Below are 23,696 nucleotides of genomic sequence, written 5' to 3' on the forward strand. Positions count from 1 at the left end.
CTCGACGTTCGCTATGCGTCCGGATAAGACCTCGCTCTACTGGTTCTGTAACTTCTAACGACAGCTTCGTTATCGTTATGTCGTCGTTGCGCGGATATGCTCGGTAGAAAAGTTACGCAACGACAACATAACGATAACGGCACTAGTAGTAGTAGTTAGAAGCTACAGAATCAATAGGCAGGAGTCTGTTCTAGACACATTGTCACAAGTAGAACATTGTTTTTCAGCTTGAGAATCAGAAAGGCATATTTCGACACGCGTCCAGAGCAGGGCTAGGGTCCATATTCACGATCGCAATTGCTCGAGCAGCATCGCGCATCCTCTCAAGTGTGTGAGAACATAAACATCGAATGTAAATATCGGGGCGACCGGTGCGCCTGGATACACAAAGCGTTGCGACATTGTGTACCGTCGATACGGAGCGAAAGGGAGGGGAGGGGGAGGAACAGCGCGTGATCCTTTGTGCGCCCTGGCGAATTAAGTAATTCGCAATTAAACGTCGTTCGCGATTATGACGGACCCACCCGTGCGCGGCGTAAATTGCGTCGCGCGATTATCCCGCGGCAAATAATTTTGCGCGACGCCGCGGAATTATTCACGGTAACAATAATCGGCTTACGTACACCGCATGTTTAATGCACGCGCATGTGAACGCAGGACGGCATTAACTCCGTGTAAAAAAATTCGCAGCTTTCGCGAAGGCTGGTTGAAATTCACATCTCGATGCAGCCGGTGACGAACCAGCGTAACGAGCAAAGGAAGAGAGAGAGAGAGAGGAGAGACAGAGGGGGGAGGAAGAGGAGGAAAAGAAGGAGCGTGATGAGAGGCGAAGCGTGCGTATGCATCTTGTAGAAAGAATTTCTCATTCGGAGCAACGGAGTTTGCAGCCTGAGACTCTGATACGTCCGATGCGATCCACCCACCTACCTATTTCCGCGCGAGAATTTCGCGCGGCATGCGTTCTTCCGGAGCAATAGTGCGAATTCCAGCCATTGTTCGGAGTATTCCAATTGGTGTATCGGGTTAATGGCGAATGTGCAGATATCGAGATTACGTGTCGATATCGACATGTTCCGCAGCGCAGCTGCTAATCCGTATACTGAAAAAAAGCAATTGGATCGATGTAATCGGCAGTCAACCGTCCTTAAAGAAATGTTGCATCTATTGAACAAATTAACGCAACAATAAGCCGGTATGATCACTGACTAAATTGCGATCATTGAACCAATGGATAACTTATCACAGCTCTCAACTATATAACTCGTTCAAATCGACTAAACGTTTCGTTGAACGAATTTTGTTTTCATTGAGAAACAGAAAGGATAGTTGACAGGTTAGCGAACGCTTAAGAGAACATCAGTCGGCTGTTAGGCCAAAGCACATCGACAGTCGCGAACGAGGAAGAGAAATCGTTGTCGACAACGGTCGGATCTGACGAATCGCGCTCGTCACCTTGGATTCTTAATAGCGATCAAGGTCGAGTTACCAACGCGCGATGCGCTCGGCGTAACACAAGTAAGAGCAAGGGGAGGCTTAATTAAAAACACGAGAAGGCGAGGAGCGAAGTGAAGGTGAAAATAAAAGTGCAAATAAGGAAAAAGTCGCAGATCCTTCGGGACCACCGCTACGACCATAGTGCGTTGCGGAGCGGCGCCATTAAGGTCAAGTATAGAACATCTTGTCGGTTCTAAAGTTGGCGGCTACGCTCCTCAGTGAGGAGGCTCGAACATGGAAATTGAGCATATGCGCGCCGCATGCGAGCGAAGTGAATCGTAATGCAACGGATGAATCGCTCTCCTGTGTGCATCTTTCGATATCGTATTTTTAAATCGACGTCGAAACCTCCCACGACGCGCGACGCGGCTATTCGTGGCATCTGGACAAATTGCGCAAGTCCCACTGTAATACGGTGGAGAGGAGTCCACGCCGAACATATGACGCGACGTGTAAAAGGAGGAAAGCCACCTGTGTGAATGTTGCTTTGTACGAACGTTGAAGTACATTCGGAAGAAACGTCGGGTAAAACTACGCCAATTGGTTCAAGTGAATGACTGCGGAATTGGGCTCGTTCAATTCGAGTCGCTTTGATAGATCTCCTTAGTTTGTACTATAAACATACTAAATGTAGTATACTATAGTATATATAATCTGTAGGATACATAAATCTGTATTGTCCTCACCGGGTCAATGCGGCCCAAGGGTGTTCTGTTGGCCACATTAGAATTGTATGTTTGTTGTAAAAGTGACAATAGGACCGCAAAATAGTCCTTTTAGACACAGCTACTTTATACTCTTAACATTTTGCGATCTCCTTGCCATTGTTACTTTCACAATAAACACAAAACGTATAACCAACGCGACTCTTGGGCCGACGATTCTTGATCTGGTCTCTTCTACATGGAGAAAAATAATTTTGCTCTTTTAGCAAAATCGTCGTTACTACTGCATATTTGTAGTGATATCAAAAAAATTTAATTCACGTAACTAATTTTATAAATTATTCGTTATTAGAGCAGAATTATTAGTTTCGTTGCCAGGATAGGAAAAGTTTGTTGAATGTATTTGTCCTAAGTATCACGTTAATTTGCTATTGATGCAAAATAATGTGTCTTTAGCAAATTTATTCGCTATTGGAGCAAAACTGCAATTGCTTATATAAATCCATCATGGTTCTTATAGCAAAATGATTTGTAAATTCAGCAAATTATATCCAGCAGTAGTGATTAGTACTAGCAAATCTTTCTGCTGTCCATATAATAATGAGAAGATTTTGCTAGATCGGCAGAAAATTTCTGGGCCAGCAAATTATTTTTCTCCGTGTACTCCCTAAATTGCTCGTGTAAAATTTCGTTCGAAAAATAGAGTAATCAACGAGTCATTCGAATTCGAGTGATTTCTCGCTCGTATGGAGTGAATCTTCCATTCTAAATCGTCGAGTGAATATCTCCACTTGAAATTGAAGAGTGAATCTGATGTACTTCAATGTCACAATGAACATATTCGCTCTAATCGATCGAAATGTTTGCTTATACGAGTCAGGATTCACTCACTAATACAGTTCTAGACAAAATCGTAAAGCTCGTAACTTGTAAGACTCGTAAGAACTTATGAGTAGACGATTGATTCGTAAGCTACGACTTTATGATTATACGATTTACTTGTATATTTGCTTAGAATTGCAGTATAAGCTTGAGTGAGACGTTCATTTTTGCGATTTCGAGTGGTAAGTATTTTCATTCGTTTTGAGCGAAATTCCACTCCAAGGAATTCAGAGAGTACACAGCATAAACTGTAGTACACGTAAATTCATGTTGCCTCCAAACACAAGAGTTCTCAAAGACTGGGATTAGGAATACAGCGGAGAATCATGTCCTTTTACTATGTTGTGGTAATAACAATTTTCTTTCTTTGTAAATAGAAATATTTACACACCCGACGGCTTTGCCCTCCGAATATCTCTCAACTAGCAGAGACATCTCGAATACGAATGTTACGTACACTTCACGCTACACTATAACTTATCTCTCCCACTTGACCTGTTATAACGTGCGCGTCAATTGTGAGTTAATTTTTCAAGATAGATTTTATCTAATGATCGTACGTGTCGTGGTCTTTCAAGTTGTGAGCGAACACCGGCGAAAGAAAGGCTCGTTGGAATGACATCGTTTCGATTCCATGGCTTTGGAACGTCGGTAGGGACCCGGTAGGGCCACTTCGTGGGCTACGCGAGGACAGTAATTTCCAGTCAGACGGCATCTGCTTGCTGGAAGTCGATGCCCGCATCGACGTCGATCCCCACGTCATCAGCTCCCTATTATCGTATTTTTCCTTCCCTCTTTCTCTCCTTCTGTTTCTACCTCGCGTCGTCCTTTGCTCATTTTAATCTTGTCTGGGCCGCGTTTCGACGCTCAAGTTGGCGCGCGCTCGACGACACCGCCCGCGATCGTCCAGTATGAATACATCATCAGCACGAATGTGGAGGCGAAGTGATTCCCGTGAGGCCAAAGCTGTCGTTACCGTGAAATAAAACTGAGAATCGATTTGTCTTACAACGGTCAAGTCTTGCTCAGCTATAAACGACGTTTCTTTTGTCACAATAACAACTGAAATCCGAAAAGAAGAAGACTGCTCGCTTCAGGAAACAATCCTCGATCTTTTCCGCCTGCCGACACATTTCAAAGGCGACAATCGGAGATACAAATAATGAAGTACTTAATTGTGACGACCGGATAACCTCTTTACTCACGTGTATGAAACGTCAAGCTATCAAGATGCCTCTTCACCTTTCAATACGTTCGCACTCTCTATAATTAAGTCATATGAGGGATGCACAACTGACGGAGAAACTGTCAATCTACTGAATCTAGAATCTCTAGAATCTCTAGAATCGATCTATTCGATAGTTCCTAAGTTTTTTACAAGTCGCATTTGTCGCGTTTCTCACGTAGCCGCCATATTCAATGATGGCCGACAGTTCTTGGCGCTTTCGCGGCGAGAGCAAATTTATCGTATAATATGACATTCGCGCGCGTTCACGACATTCGGATTTCAAGATCAAGATTGGCGCATCGCCCTTCTGGCATCAAGGAAAGACGTTGTCTTCGGATCTATCGATAGTAAGGTAAGGTGCCCGCGGAGAACACGGAGTTTATTTATCTCTCTCTTTTTTTCTCCATCCTCTCCTCCTCCTTTCTTTTTTATCGCACCTGCAGAGTCGTAATTTTTCGGTCGTAAAATCCAAAGTTCGAGGCGCACGCGCGGCCTGAAATAAAGCGTGTCTTTGCCCGCTTGAAACATTCATACGCGCAGAAATACTTCACAATCCTCTACGCCATCTTTCTCCTCGACTTTGCTCGTTCGCCCTGCTTCCCCTCGACCGACTCGCCTAACTTGCCGCGTGAGTGGACGGCATTGGGGCGAATTGCACGAGTATACAAAGCCTCTGTGTTTTACCGTGACATCTCGTTAAACATTCCGGCGACGTATCCCCCGAGACTTCCACGCGGCGGTCCTGAATTACGTCATGACCGCCGCTGCCCGCGGCTGGTTCGAAGGTTTGCATTTTTAAGTCGTCCTGCATGTTGATCCGAATTTTCGTTCGTCGCGTCCGCCTCTTGCTTGAACAGGATTCCCTCCACGAGAACTCGGTACACGCGAGACGAGTAAGTTTGAGACTGTCGATGTTTGTCTACGCGGAGAAAATATTGTGGTAAAAATTACGTTAAAATTATATTTCCTTGCGATGTTTTTTGTGAAGCAGGATTATACCGAAATTGTGTACCGAGAAAAAAAATATCTAGAGAATAGAAAATATATTTATTCGGTTGTTACCAATCGCATATTTGTTTGAATCCAAATTCTTTTATTTAAATAGAATAAATCATTATTTTTATGGAAAGCTGTGGTCTTGGAGAAATTCATGTTTTTCTATTTAAAAAGTATTTTATATTCTATTACACTATTTTCTCTTTGTACGTCTCACGCGTTTGTAGTCCGTTTTAAAAGCAGAACCGCATCATTTGGAGAGCCTTGAACGCACGTTTGGCGTTGAACGCGACCGTCTGATACTCGTTTCTCCCACATAAGAGCCCCGCGTATAACGTTGTTTCAGCTTGCGAGTAAGAAAGACATATTTAGTGCTCGCTATGCGTCCAGAATTCGCTTCTCTTCGCTTCTCTGAGGTGTCTCTTGAAGTTACGAGTGACCGTACTGATACCCATTTGTACCTCAGACACGACAGGAGTGCAAAAACGGACGGGCGAAACCGACCCGCACAAATTGAGCATGTGTGTGTGTGTGTGTGTGTGTGTGTGTATGTGTGCGCGCACGTGCGTTTATTCTCGTTCACCTAATTACTTCGCGATTCACTGTTACGCGCGCGCGCGCGCGCGCGGGAGTCTTGATTACAGCCGACGCGACGTTTAATTACTCTCTTTCACGAAGCGCACGTCAGCCCGGTCTTGTCTCGGGCGTATCGTTATTCTTAGAACTTTGCGCTTCGGCTTCATTATAAGCGTTTCGCAGGAGCACATACGCGCGATCAAAGTTCGCACGATCTCGCGGAATCGAGAGTATCGACTGTTAAAGACTCCCCGGCAGCTCTCCCGCACCGAATGCCGCCGTGAAGGCGGGGATCCACCGACTTATCTCCCTGCACGTCTTACGAGAAATTTGTAATCGCGCTCCATTGGAGGGATGAGAGGCGGTATCAAGGTCGTTAACCCCCGTGAAAACTCCACCGCGCTCGTCAAACGAGGTCATGCATTTCCCTCCCTTTTCCCCTCTCTTTTCTCTTATCGGCCGACGATAACGGCGCGGCCGGGTGAAGAGAGATTAGCCCGGTAACGGATAGGAGTCTAACCGTAGTAACGGAGTCGAGGGGATCCCTCCTTTCGACACTTCCGGTCTCACGTTCGGTTTCACGCGCTACCACGATAAAATCATCTACCTGTATGAAACGTCGCTTAACTCCGTGGCGCCGTAACGCGAGTTTCACTTCGCCGTCTGAATTACTCACTCATGCCCAATTTCTTCACCTCCGGTTAACTTTATCTGTCGGACAAATGTCAACCGTGATTGGTTAATCTTGCCAACCATAAATATGATTGGTCAATTCCAATATAATAACTGGCAGATAAAGTTAACCGGAGGTGAAGAAATTGGGCATCAGTCGAATTAAAATCCGCAACTTTTTCGCGAAAACGGAAGCCCGATGCGAAGAGCGCGAGACAACGCCGGAGATGGCTGATTCGCGGCGTATGATTCATCTCCGTCCGTTAATGCAATGACGTATCTGTTTTGTAATCATATCTCTGCGCATTAAGTCCCGTCTATATAGCTCGCAAGCTGCAGATGTGCAGGATACGCAAAATGCGCTCGCAAATCACGTCGCGTACGCAGCATGTGAGAGGTCATACTTGTGATCGACCGCTTCGAAATTACTTTCCATTGTCGTACATCCCTTACAGAAATATCATACTAAGAATCATTGATAATTACTTATTATCCAGTATTTTTAATACTGAAAATAAGTAATTATCAATGATTCTTAGTATGATATTTCTATAAGGGATCAATACGGTTACCAATAATCTCACACTCCCTTCGAAGTCTTTGTCTCTGCGATTGGTTAATGCTGAAGTTCGAAGTAAAATGGAGAAGCGACATTGAGGGAAACTGTTTGATCGGCTAACTAAAGCATGTGATTCAGCGCCATATTATTTCTCATCATGGCGAACGCACTAAGGTTAACGATACAATAGAACATACTCGCAGTTGACGTTACAGAAGAATATTTGCAAAAGCGGCTAGTCAGTCAACGTTATAAGCAAGCAGCCATTAAGTGTGACCTTTATTTATGTGAATTTTTATTCTACCCTAATCTGCCTTGACTTCTGTCTGTCACACATCTTTCAATATATAGCCGAGATCTCATTGACCAGGTCTATCGAATATGGAGAGCCTTAAATGGCGGCTCTTTGATATATCGCACCTATCGATTTTCAATGTCGCTTCTCTATTTGTTTAGGGCTCAAGTTAACTCACGCAAGTCGTAGTCGCAGAAGTTCCAGTTGAATCAGCTCGTCGCGTGAAGCGCGAGTGCGTCCGCGTTGCGGCGACCTGGGGCCATATTCTCGACGCATATTCCAACGCTAATTATGCGCCTTTCCGACTCTCAACTTCTTTCCGACTTTGAACTTCCTTTTACGGGATGTTCGTGTAAGAAAAACGGAATAAGAAGGGCGTACTTAGCGTCGAATACGCATCAAGAATGCAGCCCCTGGGTTCTGCCAGCTACGTCGACAGGTCTCTGTGCGTCATTTGTGTTCGCGTTCGGGAACGAGGAACTCGCGCTTGCGAGAAACTCAGACTGAATCCTTTAATAGCAACGCTTCCGCTCATAAACAAGGGTTCAAATCGCGACGGATACACGTGGAAATGTCTCGGATAAAATAGCAAAGCTTGCGGAACGAGGCGCTCGTCCGTTACGAGCGCGGTATCCGGAATCTCTGAGCAAGGGAGGGCCGCGGCCCAGGTGCGACGGTGTGTGTCCTGCGACCGGATACAACGAGCGTCCCTCTGCATGTAATTACTGGCAGGTGTGAAAACAAGCCGGATCCCGAAAAATCGGTAATGAAAAGCGCATTGAAAGGGAGACGGTTGGCGCGTCGCAGCTTGTCCCGTTTACAAAAGCGCAGATCGCGACAATTAGCGTTCAGCGTGCGGACATGTGTGAGGTGAAGCACACAACGTGACTGGGACGTGAATTTGTTTTCTTTTTTTAATCATGCGCGCATATCCTCTCGTCAGAACGTGTCTCGTCGCTGACAAGGACATTCCTTATCTTGAAGGTTTATCATGTTCCATATTGGCCGATAACTGATAAGCGGTGAACAAGTCGCGACTATCGCCGGAATAAATGTCGGCACTGGTCTGCGACATATTTGACATTCGTATACTCGGACTCGATAACGTTTTATCGATCATCGATTTGAGAAATTAGAGTTTGCTCGTGTGTATTTGGATTGGTCGCATGCAGGATGTCGCGCTGTGCGATGCCGTTGCCAAAGTAAATAACGGCACGAACCGCGCGACTACGTATACAGACTGATTTAGAAAGTGAAGTTTCGAACGTGTGCGTACGCACATATGTATCTCCTACTTCTGTGTATAAAATTTATAGCTCTGTAAGATTTAAGAGAATAGTTCGGCCTCGCGCATCCACGGGTACTTTATTACGAGCAGGACGACCCGAACATTTCGTGCAACTTCTCGTATTCGATATTGAAAAGTCCGCGGGATATCATCGGATTATGGCTCGCGCGATCGTGCCGACATGAGCGATCGGGTCTTAGGAAGTAGGGCACTTCCCTTTTATTAATACACACGAGACAACGTGACTTCCATGTTCTTCAACAACAGGGCGTATTCACACTTTGGCCAGAAAAGCAGAAAAGCAGAAATCAATCAGAACTGCTGCTGGTTAAATGGTGGTCGACTGGAAATAAATTCTGCTTTTCTACTAGTTTTGACACGAATTTTGATTGGCTTCTGCCTTTCTGTTTTCTGCCAAGGTGTGAATTCTCCTTGTGAACAATAAGACAATACTATTAAATATAATATTATAGATATAATATTAAATATAAGATGATATGAGATAATAAGAAGATAACCTTCAGTAAAAAGAACATTCTCTCGATTACTTCAAAGACGACGTGGCAAAGTTGACGAAATCACCGTGAAATTTCAAGAGTCGCGTTTCTGCGATTATCTCTTCGAGGTCAGTTGGGCGACGTGCTGGATGCGCGAGCCCGGTTTTACCTCGCGCCGGTTCTTACCGACAGTCTTTCTGTACGCTCCACCATCGGTACGAGTCCACCTGTACCCGGTGGGAAAAGAATAACCCCGAGAGAGAGAGAGAGAGAGAGAGAGTGTGTGTGTGTGTGTGCGCGCGCCTGCGGATCGATCTCTGACCAGTCTTTCGCCCCGTTGATGTTTCAGCGAGCAGTCGACGCCACATCGCCATCTGCCCGGGACTCTGCGAGGTACCCTGAGCCACTCTCATAATCATCACCACCACCACAACTATCCCCACAGACATGAACAACAACCACCACCTCCGCCGCCGCCGTCGACGTATCGCACACCTCCACCGCCACCGCCAGCCCCGAGTTACATCACGGTGCAACGCGGCTGCGCTCTGCATTCGAGGTGAGTCACACCCGGTATATGTCGCGCTTCCGTCGCTGTCTCCTGGACACGGGTTCAAGGGACTCGCGAATTTGGCGTCTCCTCGACGGATCTGAGATGAAACAGCTCGACGTCTCTTCGAAGATTAATGTGAATTTTGCAAGTCATATCGCGACGGAAAATCACAAAGTCGAATTGCGTTCTTCAGGCACGAGAACATATCCGGGATCTCTCTCGGGACTTTTCTGTATTTTCATTTGCCGACAAGATTTGTTCTACCCAAACGAGCGTAGCTTTTTTCTGATATTACTCAAACTGTTGATTCTCTCTCTCTTTCTCTCTCTTGATTACAAAACGTATTCTCTTTGATTTCTATAAAGTCTCTCTGTGCAACGAAGGAAGGGAATAGAGAGAGAGAGAGAGAGGGAGAAGGAGAGGGAGAGAGGGAGAGAGAGAGAGAGAGACGCGCCGAAGCAAAACGTAAGGGCAGTATACCTGTCTTAGTATGATGATTATGCATACTACTGCCAGCTATGCCTTTCGTAAAAGAGAGAGAATAGAGGGAAGGGGGAGAGAGAGAGAGAGAGAGAGAGAGAGACGCGCAAATGTTGAGTCCCCCTCTTCTCCCTCGCGAAACGTATTTGCTATTCAAAGCATCGCTGCGGCCTGACATGAGAGCGGATTGATCGAAGTTCGTGCTCCTTTGCTTATTGCGGCTTCAACGATGATAGCACGAGGCCTTTTATTCCGCGGCGTTCGGTTAATGCGCCGCGGATGATCGATCACGTCGCGTGTTCGGCAACAATCCATTTCGAGTTGGAAGTTCTTGCTAAGAACGTTAGATTTTAATTACGGCTTCGCGATCACGTCGCGCTGTAATATTCCGTTCGAATACGATCCTCCTCGAGGCTCTGTCGAAAGCCCGTATATGGACGAGGTCGTTTATCATGTTATCAACGCGGGAAATCGCTTATTTCTGTTTGCAGCACTAAAGTGACGCTTAGAAAACGAGAAACGATTCGGTTAAGAAATTACAGATCGACGAGTCGAAGGTGGAGAAACGTTCGACCGGCTATCTAAATTTCTTGGAGCGGAATCTCATCCAGAACGGCGGAAAAGTGGCAATACTTTCGCTCGAGACAACAGTGAAAATGTTGCCACTCGAAGTCGCAAGAGTGGATGTTTCGCTCAAGCTTAAAGTGGATGCTGACTCTGTAGGAGCGAACGTTTCAATTGATTGAATATGTTCCCATGACAGCGTGAAAAATATATCGGATAAGAGAAAAATTATCTAATAACTATTCACTCGTATCTAAATTTCTTTTTCTTTCACTCAAGTACAATAAACAAATTTGCAATAATTGCTTTTTTGGAAAACTGAGATTTTAAAGAAATCTGTATTTGCTTCTTCAAAAGATTTGTTACATTGGTAAATATGTTAGTATCCACCGAATAAGTACTTTTTATTTCTTGGACATGTTTTCTCTCAGCGGACATTTTCTTCAGATAACACGAAAGGGCATTTACAATGCAATCGAAATATGAGACCCATTGATAGGCCAATTTGTTCGCCAACCTTGAGGTACGAAACGTACGTTTCGAAACCGGCGCGTTGACGACTCGAAAGAGCGATGCACATCCCCGTTCGCCGTGCTTTGCTTTATACGCGTGACGGCGACGGCGTTTGAAATACACACGGCTAACTAAAAATCGGGATCGCGTTTTCCCAACGCCAGGATTACGGAGGGGCTCCCGATACGCGTACAAATTACGGCTAGCCGAGTCGCGTTCGTGCTGCAGCAACCAGGACGAGGTGGGGAATCCTTTTGGACCTCCACGTACGATAAAGAAAATAAAACTCCTCCCCCTCGTTCTCCATCTCTCTCCTTCGTTCTTTACCCTCTTTTTGGCCAAAGCCCAATTTAAATGATCACCCGAACAGAACAGCGTCCGTTGTTTCTCTTTGGGTATCTCGGCGAATCGATCTTTGATTATTCAATAACTACATCAACGGTTATTTTCAACCGACGGTTATTTTCAACTCGTCACCGAGTTCTTTAACACGCGACTCGTTATCAGCGCGACTGATTTCTGTTTTTAGCGGGCAGGTAACGCTTGGAAAGCAAAAAACCACTCGATTAATAAATCGAATGTAGAAAAACGATTGGCAGATACACTCATTAAATTAGCCGTCTGTGCAAGCTTCTATACGGAATGATGGCTCAATTTGTTCAAATGACTAAATTTTTAAGCACGAAACGTTCGAATCGGGTGTGCTCCGTGTTCGTCATCGACGACGATTTCAACTCGGAGCAGATCTCGCAGCGGGTGTTTTTATGTTACACGCTATCAGCGGTTTTTCGTTCTTGGCGATGGATATCACAGCCGTCGTTCTCGCGATGCGATGACAACTGCGAAAATATCGGAAGTGTCGTTTAACGACACGACCACTCTATCTCACTCGTGGACGTAAGCCGCCTAACGTCGCCGCGAAATTAGATCGGCGTAGGGCGCATTAAACGGAAGTAAGAAGAATCCCGGGAAGTTGGGAAAAAGTGGCTGAAGAAGTTTTTCTCTCTCTCTGTCCCTCTCTCCCTCTCCCTCTCCCTCTCTCTCTCTCTCTCTCTCTCTCTCCCTTCCTCGAAGGGGCTCCGAGAGTTTTCCTCACCGGTTCGCGTTAAATCTCGCGCAGCGTGTCGGAATTTTTGCCGAACGGACGTACTATAAACTCATCGTTGGGTTACCTGGAGCAGCTTCTTAACTTCTTAACTGCCAAGTTTTGCCGTAACTCACGCGACCGACGTCGTCTATGACGCTCGTGAGAGTCGCACGGCGACAAGAAACGACATGGTTTGCGACATCGCCGTTGGGTATTACCTACGCGCCGGGAGCAACACGGGAAATGTGTTATTGATCTCGCGCGAGATTCAGATGCGTGCGCGAACAGCGTGTAATGACTGTTAATTAGGTAAATAGATCGCGATGAACGCGTTCGCGCACCATTCGCATGCCTTGACTTTGCAGCCTGAAATTTAGCCCTTTTATTTAGATTATCTCGTAACGTAATGCCATTTCCGACGACCATATGTCTGATGTGTGCCTAATAAGCGCGGAATCACACAGTAGTGGTCATCAGAGACATCACTAGATGACATCAGAGATATATTGTGCTTTTTTTCTAGCATTTATCTTGAGAGAAACACAATATCTTTAATCCTTTTAAAACATCGATACTTGTCTTCGAGTTTTATTAAAATCAGAACAATATTGCGCAGATAAAAATAGAAAAAACTAGTTTGGTAGTAGCAAAATAAGTTCTTTTCGAGCTTCTCGAAAATTTCCATTAATATTTCTCATCGTGAGTGAATAAAGTTTAGCGACGTGTTACTAGCTAGAATGCAATTTCCCGCAAGTGTGTGATATACTGTCTCGGATAATAAAAGCAATTTTCATTCATAAAATGATTGATATCGAGAATAAGGACGGACACGATAAAGTTGGTCCATAATTAAGGGCCGGCAAGAGGATTGGAGGCGGAGATTTCTTGTGGGGAACCCGGAACTATTGAACAGAATAATACATATTTTACATATGGCCGTCTTAAGACTCCTTATACCTCGCCGCGGCCATATTGAATTTGTGACGTCAGAAGCGAAAAACGACTTATACTGACGAAAGTTGCGTACCATTTTTAAATAAAGATAAATATGGACGAAACAACACTTGAGACTGCTTCAGCATACTCGTAAAATTGTTCGAAAAATATCTCTCGACGATTAATAAATAATCGTACAATAAATGGTGAAATCGGGCACGCAGACAAAACAAATTCATTTCATCATTGCCTCATTTCACTATTTATTATACTGATTGTCAGGAAAAAGAGACACCTTTTGGACAATTTTATAAGTGTGTTTAAACAATCTTAAATGCTTTTTCGTTTATATCTATCTTTATTCGGAAATGGTATTCCTCGCTTCTGACGTCACAAATTAGTAGTGGTCGGCGAAGTACAAGGAGACTTAACTCGCGCCTTAACTGAGGAAGTGAACCGGCAAGATGGTCAGGTTGTTTGCATTTTGGTTATTGCAAATATACGCTTAACAAGGTCGTGGCGGGCATTAACGCACAGAGGAAAGCTCTATTATGTCTGTACAGTCAGTCGCAACAATTAGTTGTTTGAGAAGTCGTAACCGAAATTCTGAGACATGGGACATCTAGCCCCGGGCACCCCTACAAACAATAATGGATAACAGAGACGAGGGAGAAACTCCGTTTGATTAGTGTTCCGTTGCGCGCAAATCAGATTGCGTCTCGCGGACAAACGCGAGCTTGTAATTAATTTTCAACGGGGTTACCGCGGCTTCTTTCGCGCGCACGCCAGCGGTTTCGCTTTTTAATTTCCGCGGCTGTCTGCCTCGCGTCGATCTGTCGCAATTTTTGCATGCCAGAAGTTCTGTCTGTTCAGGGGACGTGTCTCTGAACGGCCACTAGGTGAAACGGAACGCCGTGTGGCGGACATTGTACGTGCCGTAAGTTTATCCGCCGAGCCATCTCCACCGCAACGGCGCAGAGTCTCGTCGCGCCATTACTTTTCATCCCTTATCCTCCCTCGTCTTTTTCCGCGTTCCCTCGACGGGGAAAGCGAGTCTCCCCGCTGTTCCTCCGAGTTCTTCGGAATTCGCGCTCTTTCTCTTTCTCCCTCATTTCTCACTCGCGTCCTGTCTCTTCCACAATGATAAAAGTAAATTCAATTGTTTCGTGTACGAAAGCAGCTCGTTGTCGTTTGTCGACGGCACACTCCTCATTTAAATTTCGGCCCTTGCTTTGTATCCTTCCTGAAAGACGCCGTCACGCTGTAAATTGCTCGTTGAGAATCGCGCGAGTTATTTAGAGACAGCGCGCGCGTGTCCCTTTGGCGTTTGAGCGTTCTTAAGGTTGCCTTCGTAACTCCATTTCGGCTCAACCGTTGTATCTTTTGTTTTGGTGTTTCGTGTACACTTCTCGGCACGGTCGTGAGCGTTAAAATAACGTGTGTTCGGCGCGGCTGCTTCGCAAAACTATCTTGAGCGATTCCGCCGCTTGCAAAGCGCGATATCGGCTTTTACTACAGAGCGATTGAGCCGGCTTACGGACAGGAGGAACCCGTGCGTTTTCGAAGGCTGAAATTCTGAAGGTGAAATTTCATATGTAAATTCGTGTCTCGAGGGATCGTGATACGCCTCGGCGCGCGAAAGAGTGCAGCGAAACGGCCCTGGAAAACGAGTGCACACCCGTTTTACTCTCTTTTGCGACGTAGACGCGTCGTCCCCCTCCCTTCACGTCCTTCACGAGCGAGTGATAACGCGTGATTAACACCCTCGTTATCCGTCACGCTCCACGCTAAGACTTCCCCCTTTGTCCTTCTCCGTCCTTTGTTCGTGCCGTTCGCAATAGGTTCGACTTGGACCGGGTTTCGCTTAGTCTCGTGGAAATTTCGCTTCGCGCGTCCCCATTTCCTCTCGTTCCTCTCCGTCCCTCTGCGATGCCGTTCGCGCCCCACCTGTCACCCCCCCCTCCCCCGCGACCGATGAACGCGAGGATGAAAGGACGGCGAACGAGGGAGAAAAATGCGCGCGACGGAATTACCGAGAGTGAGCCTCGGACGCTTCGTCGCTTCCTCCAGCTTGCGAGCGATTAAACGCTCCCGATTTTCCGTGCCGCCGGGAATTTTTTTTGCCTTCCTTCGCCTCGACTGGCGCCGTTCTGCCGTTTCGACGTGGAAGTCCGGGCCAACCGCGAAATTAGACACGATGGCGGGACACGACACACGTTCAGCACAACTGCTCGCTTGCTCGAAAAAGCGGCCTATTATCTCCGCGGATCTCCGGCGGAGCATTGATCGGCACAACTACCACGTGGCTAGTTTTTAAAGGCACCGCGTGACTTTTAAAGATGAGCGCGAATAATCGGGGACACGTCGCTTTTGTAAAAATAGAGATAGCCACTGGCGTTAGCAATCTCTCAATGCGAGAGAATTGAGGTTATCCGAGTGGAAATGTTGTTTCCACGTCAGCTCTATCAGATACAGCTAAACTTGGAAGGCCAATAGAGAATGTCGAACCGATGATTTATATACCTGAATTTGTTCTTGAGATAAATTTAACATTATGTCGAATGTTGAGTAATTCATGAACGAGTGATTCTTTTCGAGCTTCCTCAGCATTAATGTGAAACTTTCGTCTCGGAATATCCAGTGGACGGTGACAGAACGAAATCGTTAATCGAGGGTGCGTGACTGATATTTCCAGTCACCGCGTGACTTTAACAAGATGAGCGCGAATAATCGAAGGTGAACACGCCGCGTCTAGAGAGATGGATGTAACGACGGACATTAACGATCTTTTTTAACGGGAAAGAATCTGGGTTGACGTTTCGGGATTATTCTTTCGCGCACGTGCGAGAAAGTAACCGCTGTCTGCCACTTCCCTGTCGAGATACGCGGCTTGAAAGCGATGCACTTACTCTCGCCTCGTCAGGCCGCGGCACAATACGCGGCTCGTGTTTGCGAGCGTTCAAGAACGGGATGCATTGTCAACGTTCAGTATTGCGTCGATCATCATGCGCGGCCGATCGGCCGATAAGCTTGCTCCACGTTTCCACTGATCGTTTCCATTAATTTTCATTCGCGAATCTGTCGGCGTGATAGAGCGAATCTTCGACAGATTCACTCGACATCCGGTGATATATATTTTTTTCTCTTTCTCGGCACGCTACCGTGGACGAGATCGTAATTACGCGAGAGAAACGTGTTTTTGCGCGGATGCGCGAAATACGCTTAATTGCGAACGTTGCATGGGCGAAACCGGAATTCTCTGCGTGGGGGAAAGCCGAGTGAAAAAGCCGAGAGTGTCGGTGAGAAAGAGAGAGGGAATGGAAAAGGGGAGAGAGAGAGAGAGAGAGAGAGAGAGAGAGAGATGGAGGGAGAAAGAAAGGGACGGGAATAGTGCGATCGGTCAGCCTGTACGCAGAAAAAGAATTAGCCGCAGGAGCTGAAGTATTAACTATGACTGCTAAGATGTGTCATTAAAATAGGGACAACTAATGTCGTCGATACCGTAGCTAAATTAATTATTTTTTTTATTTTAACGCTATAGTCAACAATATTCGCTTCTATATACACACAATATAGTAACAAAATCGCGCTTTACATTCATCAAAAACACAAAATTGAGGTGTCACGTTATAAAATCCAAAGTTTCCCATTGATTTTTAACATGAATTATTGTTCACTTCGATGCAAATGCGAAAACTGATATCTTTCGTGCTTACACGATTACGCTATTTGATATTTCCGCGAAAGGACGATTTTCCGTTCATCAAACACGCGGTAATTTCCCCTTTCGAATCCCTTTTTTTTTGTTTCAAGTCGCTACAACGCATTAAGATTTAAATATTTTGTTCAAGACTTTGGAAAAGTTACTCAAGGAACGCGTTTGTTGTTCCAACAGTTTAAACGAGTTAAGAGATTAACCTTAACATCAGTAAGACCGGGCATAAGTTATTTCTTTGCGATTATCGACCGAGGCGTGTTATGCCGATCGTGCAGGTCTGCATGCAGGAACGGTTCCTCGCGTTACTGCGGGCGACGTGACACCCACACACACACGTGTGCCGCGCCCGGGCGATGCTTCACCGGCCGTCATTTATTTCACTGCTCGCACGCGCGTGGAGATGTTCATTGTCCGGTCGAAACGCTTCTACGTCGCGTGTTCGTGCCAAGGGCTGTGCGCGGGCGAACACCCTTCTCCGTCCGCGAAATTTTTCAACGTTTCCGCAAACCCCGCGGGTAAGGAAAGCTCGCGAACGCGCAAGGAAGACAGAGAGAGAGAGAGAGAGAGAGAGAGAGAGAGAGAGAGAGAGAGAGAGAGAGAGTGGAAAAGGGACGTGAATTTCTCAGTACGCTTTTACGACTGGTAAGATGGAAGCCCGCGGATGCTCATGACTTTATCATCGACTGTGCGTTTCTTTTTGCGACAGCTCCTGCGCAAGCTTCCTGACAAATACCTAGGGAGAAGAAGTATCTTTAGGCGCGACCGAATCTACTGCGGCGTAATCGACGTCGTGAACACGACACCAGGATCTTCTTCGGGCATTCGGTAGCGATCGGAAATCGCGATATAATTCACGAACGGCCATTTGCGCGCATGCAACCGGGCGGGGAGGGTTAACAGCCTGCATTCCGCCGCGCCGGTAGGCGCGCGCGCGCGTGTGTTGGAATTTGCTGGAAGCACACCCCGTGATGCTTCTGCAACAAGGACGAGTACACCGAAGACACAAGCATAGGGAAGGTGGTGTAGCGAATGGTCGAGGGGGCGCGCGCTGGAGGCCCGAGTGTTGTCTCGAGTCTATAAATAACTTAAGTCCAGGCCATACATCGTGTTCTCGGGGTGTTATTTCCTCCGTGGGATGGAGCACATCCCTGTCCCCCCCAGCTAGTATCATAGCCTGGTATCTCGCGACCCACCACCCCGAGAGAAGCTGCCCCCGTGAACTCGGACATTCGGCTATTAACTCCGCGAGAGAGCGAAAAGATTGTGTACTCGCCGAGAGCGCGACATGCCAGGGTCGTCGGTATCTATACGATGATAAACAGCCTTATCCGGGAGCCCGGACAAACGAAAATCCCCGGGCGAAGTGTCCCGCGATGAGTAAATTGTATTTTCCGCAGCGAGAGCACGATTCCGTGTTTGTACGCGTGTTCATCGATCTGAACGACGAAGTCGTTTGTGTCGTGTCGTGTAATTCTGGGCCAGTATGAAGTTAATCTTGCGACAATGGGGAAAAATTAACTTTCTGTGTGTCATTCGATTTTCCGCCGTGTGCGCAGATGTGCGCACTTTGAATTTCCCTTTGCACACCTCCAGCTTAAGAGTTATTAACTCTTTGCGTTGGCACTTAATTGACGCTCGCGCGAGACACATGCGTTCACTTAGGACTTGACGTTCAGCTTGAGAGCACAAAAGCATGCCTTACGTCACGCGCCAGAGTCGCTGATAGGATGATTTTGGCTCGCAAAAACAGCTCGTAGAATCCGTCCGGGAAACGTGATTGCACGACGCAAAGGTTCCGAAGGCTTCCTGGGCTAACTTCGCGCGAGTTAATTCTGCGCAAAGCGAACGTGCGCGTCTGATGAAGCTGTAAAGCGACGCATATTCGGGCGATAACTCCGCGACCGATCAATCTCGGCCGGGAGACAACACCGCCGTGAACTGTCTCGACCGGACTTCTAATTATTAATTTGCGAAGCGCGTATAACAATGGCGCCGTTAATCGCGCACCGTGCACGCGTTTACGACGCGATGTTACCTCGAAGACGGGATTGCGAGGGCCGGTTAATTAACCGCGCTTCTCCTCTGCCGTCCCTGCCCGATGATGCATCTGTGAGCGAGCGAGCAAGCGCGCGCTCGCTAATTAATTCCATTTTCATGCGCAACTTTTTAATCCACTTAACGTAATGCCGCGTTGCACTCTGTCCGTCCGTCTGACTGTTCCGTTTCTTGCCGTTTTCGGGACGAAACGTTCAAGTTCACCCTGCTGCTGCGATCACGCGCCGTTGGTGATTAGAGGTGATTATCCGTCGCATATTTCTACGGGATTTCCAAGTCGGCTAAAGAGATAAGTCGGACAACAATTACTTTCGTCCGTAGCTAAGCTAAGCGTAAGCTAAGGTGAAATCGCCCAACGGTAAACAGGGTGTCTGACAATTATTGGCGCACCTGTTGGGTACAGGTAGAGCTCATCAAACTGAACGTAAAATTCCCTGTCATTTCGCGAATAATCACGTGAATTTTTGAGTTATTCATTATAAAGTAGACGTTATCTCGTGCGAGCATGTTGACGTTCGTCGAGCGCGTTCAGACTCGCGGAATTCGCGATAGATTCGCAGACGAGATATCGAAGCGATACATGCAAGGACGAGCTGCGCTAACAAGTAAACCTACCCGTTACACTCCGATTTTTTCTAATTTGGCACAAATGTAGAAGTACAACAAATATTTAGGTCATATTTTTTCATTTTAGTCCACTTTGAATTTCACGGACAGTTTATAGTTTATAGACAGTTTTTAATGTTCTCACTCCTACCATCAACAAGTGCAACAAAAATGCATAAGAAATAAAATTGAATACAAGATTTAGGCGTTTTTGATTTGATGACTATGAATATGAAGTTAAATATGTAAAATTATTTGTATAAATAATAAAATGTTTAAACGGGTGTAAAAAGTTGAAAAAAATTATTTATACAAATAATTTCTCGATTTGGCCGAGATTCGAACCGCTTTTTACTAATTTAGCACAGATTTGAAATATTTCGGTTGGAATCTTTGCTAAAGAAATTTATCATGTTTCAGCTATATCGATTTTGCTAAAATTATTTAACTATATCTTGTATTCAATTTTATTTCTTATACATTTTTATTGTACTCGTTGATGATAGGATTGAGAACATTAAAAAGCTATAAACTGCCCGTGAAACTCAAAGTGGACCAAAATGAAAAAATATGACCTAAATATTTTTTATACTTCTACATTTGTGTCAAATGAAGAAAGAAATCGAAGTGTACCTTTTAGGTAGGTTTACTTGTCAGTCAACTTACGACACGTGAGATAATTCGACTAATGGGGAAGCTATTCCCGAATAGGATACGTAAAGCGCAAGTAAAGCGCGAGAAGTAGTTGTTCAGTTCTTCAGCAGCATTCCTCGATTGTTCCCCTGCGCTGCGTGCTAATTTATTGTGTGTGTGTGTACTTTGTAAAGTTTTACTAGTCAAAGATCGAAAGTCTCGAGAGAGATCTTACGCTGGATAATTATAAAAGAATTTCCGGAAGCCTTTCGTTACCTTTCGCAGCGTAATTCGCGATTCGTATGCGAGATCAAAACAGTTAATGTTAATCTACCGAGAGTTGAGGTGAGTGCGCCCGTTGTTCGTGAATTCTTAACTTCAGTCTAAGATATATATACTTTTCTCTCTCCCTCTCCCCCCTCTCTCTCTCTCTCTCTCTCTCTCTCTCTGATTCACTCATTTCCTCTCGGTTCTGAGAGTTTTAAGCCGAGAGATTTCTCAGGATCTCGCGGTACAGTTTCAGTCGGGCTTTCTGTCTGCGATACGAATGCGAGTATCTCTCACGTGGCGCGGCGGGCACCCGCTGTTCCTCGTTCGTCTCAATTTGAGGCGAGTGGATGGCACACGTCTCGGCGTCATGTTTCAGGTGCCAAAGTTCTCCACCCGAGCGCGTGCACATACGCGTGGGGTCTTGTTACATAGGTACGAGTGCATCGTGCGTGCGGCTTCTCATACGCGCGCTCGGAAACGTGCGGCCTCCGGTTGTGCGCTGCGACTCGTGTCCTCGTGCATCCGCAAACAATTTACACAACTGTAGAGTCACGCACACATAACCACGCGCACCAGACCTGCTGCTAAGCAAGCCCGATTCCGCATCGAATTGCCGCAAGAATAATCATCACGTTGTCTTCGAAGTCGACGTCCACGTTCGCACGTTTCAATCATCCATGCACGCATTTCATCCTCATAAGTGTTTCTGTCAAGATTTGATGGAAACTCTCCTTCTTGCTCGGAAAAATTATTTGTTCATGAATAAATGATTTTTCCGAGCAGAGAAAGAGAGTGAGAGAAAGAGAGAGAGAAAGAGAGAGAGAGAGAGAGAGAGAGAGTTTTTTTCTGGTGCAGAGATTTTGCACTCAAGTGCAAACTACCAGCACTGCTGCACGCATCTCCCGTTGCCTTTGCACGAGACCGTGCGCGTGTGCGGTCATGCATCTTACTAATGGTGTGTCTCCACGATGCATCGCTTTGTGCGGTTACCTTAAGCCGGTCGTCGTGCTCAGAAAGCGGCAAAACGAGCCGCCCTCGCGAGCGGACAACGCAGCCACGGTACCTCGTCTCGGCGTCTAACGGCCGTAATGGGGACCGCATATTTGAGCGAGAATTTTACGCGCGGCGCCATCGGCGCGACATTAACGATATTGTGACGGCGCGCGAGTCGACCGCGCCTCTTCTCTCGCCCAACAGCAGCCATGGCGAGGAAAGCGCGCACGATATTGATGCTCCGATATTAACGAGGAAGCTGCTCCCTTATTATTACCACACGGCGGTGAGCCGTAGTTCATCGCGGTCAATCTCACGGCGTCGACGGCTTCAAACGGAAGGGGAATTCCGCAAAGAGAATCCGCTTGCGGTCCGCCGGCGCAATTCTCGTGGCGAAGATCGCGGGCAAGTTTCTCGGTCCTTTGCGATCTCATATCGGGAAATATGTAGAGAACTCTACATTTATTAATAAAAGGTCCTCGAAACCACTGTTATGAGTAACGACTGTTCCTAATACAGCGACTGTTATTAATGTAATTTACAAGTACAAAGTAATTGTAAGTAAATCGCATGGAGACCGTTATTCCGTCATTGCGACGTAAAATGTTGGATTTCACGTAGCGTACGACGAATTTGTGTATTACAAATCTTCCAGTGAAATCTTACTTCCACTTCACGTGAAGAATAGTAAGATATACGACGGAGCAGTGAAGAGGGAGCGTTTTCATTGAAAATCAGTGAATACTCACAGAATATTAGTGAAATATTCCTTTTACTAATTCACTCAGAAATAATTCACGTCTGGAAGATTAAACTTGTTCTCCCGTATTTCTATTTCAGTGGTGACAGACGAAGTTGAAAGATATGCAAATGCATACAAAGTTAGATAACAAGATTATCTTAATCCTTCAGCGGCCTACCTTATGGACTGATAACGGACTAATAGACGAGTAAAATAGACGAACAAAAAGGAAAATAGATTTGATTAGACTCAAAAAGAAGGAAAGTAACATAAATAGGTATTGGACCCACATATTCTAGTCACTTTTAACTTATTATGTAAGCGCCAAGTGTCCGATAACGACAGATGGCAGAAATTTATGAGTTTAACGAAAAAGTCGGAAATATTTTTACTGAATCGCCTGAAGATTATAGATTCTCTCGGCCAATGATTGACAGCGGAGTGCACGCGAGGCGACCGAGCGTTGGCTCCGCTTTGTAGCGTCCGTCTATTTTATACGTGGGTAGCCGGGAGAACTTGGAAGCGACCCTGTAACCGCGCGGCAACGATAATAACGATGATGCGGGTGAAAGGTGGATCGGTTACGCGAGGTGTATTTAACGCAGCGCACAACCACGCGAATGCATTTCGCATTATGTAACTAGGCAGGTAGGCATGCAGGCAGGTCATTCCTGCGGCGCTTTACGGTTCAACGATCCGCGCTCTACGGCGATACCGTACGTTATTAACGAATAAAAGAGGATATTGGCTGCAGAGTTTATCCGCGGCTTTGTGGAGGAACGACACGCTTCATGCCTACGCGGATAACGAAATGTGCATAAAAGCACTCCACGAAGACTTCTCGGCATCACTGGGATTGCAAGACTGGGATCTCTCGATCGTAGCGGGAGCGAAGTGATCGGGGGCGTTCGGCGAAGCCGCGAGGCGATCTTCTATGTTATTACGATACCTCGGTGCACTTAATTGCTCCTTCCGCGCCGGCGGGAATTATTCGCGTTTACCCCGATCGGTTTGAACGTCACTCGGCGTTGAAAGGTTTCGCGCGCGGCCAATATCTCGTCGATAAGCTGCTTTCGCACGAGTAAGGAATTCAGATGGCACTTCGGCATTTTCAGAGCCGCGCTCGAATTTCCTTTCGTACCACGTCGATCTCTCTCTCTCTCTCTCTCTCTCTCTCTCTTTGTTGTGCGCGTCGTCGCAGATACGAAATACGTGCCTCCGACTTCTTTTCACGTGACTTCTGCATTCTCCTACGTCGAGATCGAAGGGTAGCCGCCATCGCGCTCTTCGTTCGAAAACAGGTATGAACGATGGCATTATTGATACGATCAAGCGAAGACACCAAATGGAAAGAAAGAAGAATTCTTCTGCTGTCATGGCGAACACGTAAAGGG

At 46.2% G+C, this 23,696-nt stretch overlaps 1 protein-coding gene across 7 annotated transcripts in view; it reads left to right on the top strand.

The window, feature by feature from the left end:
* Window positions 1-23,696, top strand: part of LOC116853981 — a 191,757-nt gene that overhangs the window by 59,068 nt on the left and 108,993 nt on the right. For all 7 annotated transcript variants that reach the window (XR_004380058.1, XM_032835401.1, XM_032835402.1 and 4 more), the window contains one exon: window positions 9,502-9,711. Coding sequence is in view for 5 of the 7 variants with exons in the window: in XM_032835402.1 (XP_032691293.1) it covers window positions 9,502-9,711 (210 nt within the window). In the remaining 2 variants the exon portion in view is untranslated. The remainder of the gene's footprint in view (window positions 1-9,501; window positions 9,712-23,696) is intronic.

Source organism: Odontomachus brunneus, unplaced genomic scaffold (assembly GCF_010583005.1).
Source record: "Odontomachus brunneus isolate Ranch 3 - 2012 unplaced genomic scaffold, Obru_v1 Obru_scaffold_007, whole genome shotgun sequence".
NCBI classification, from domain to species: Eukaryota; Metazoa; Arthropoda; class Insecta; order Hymenoptera; family Formicidae; genus Odontomachus; species Odontomachus brunneus.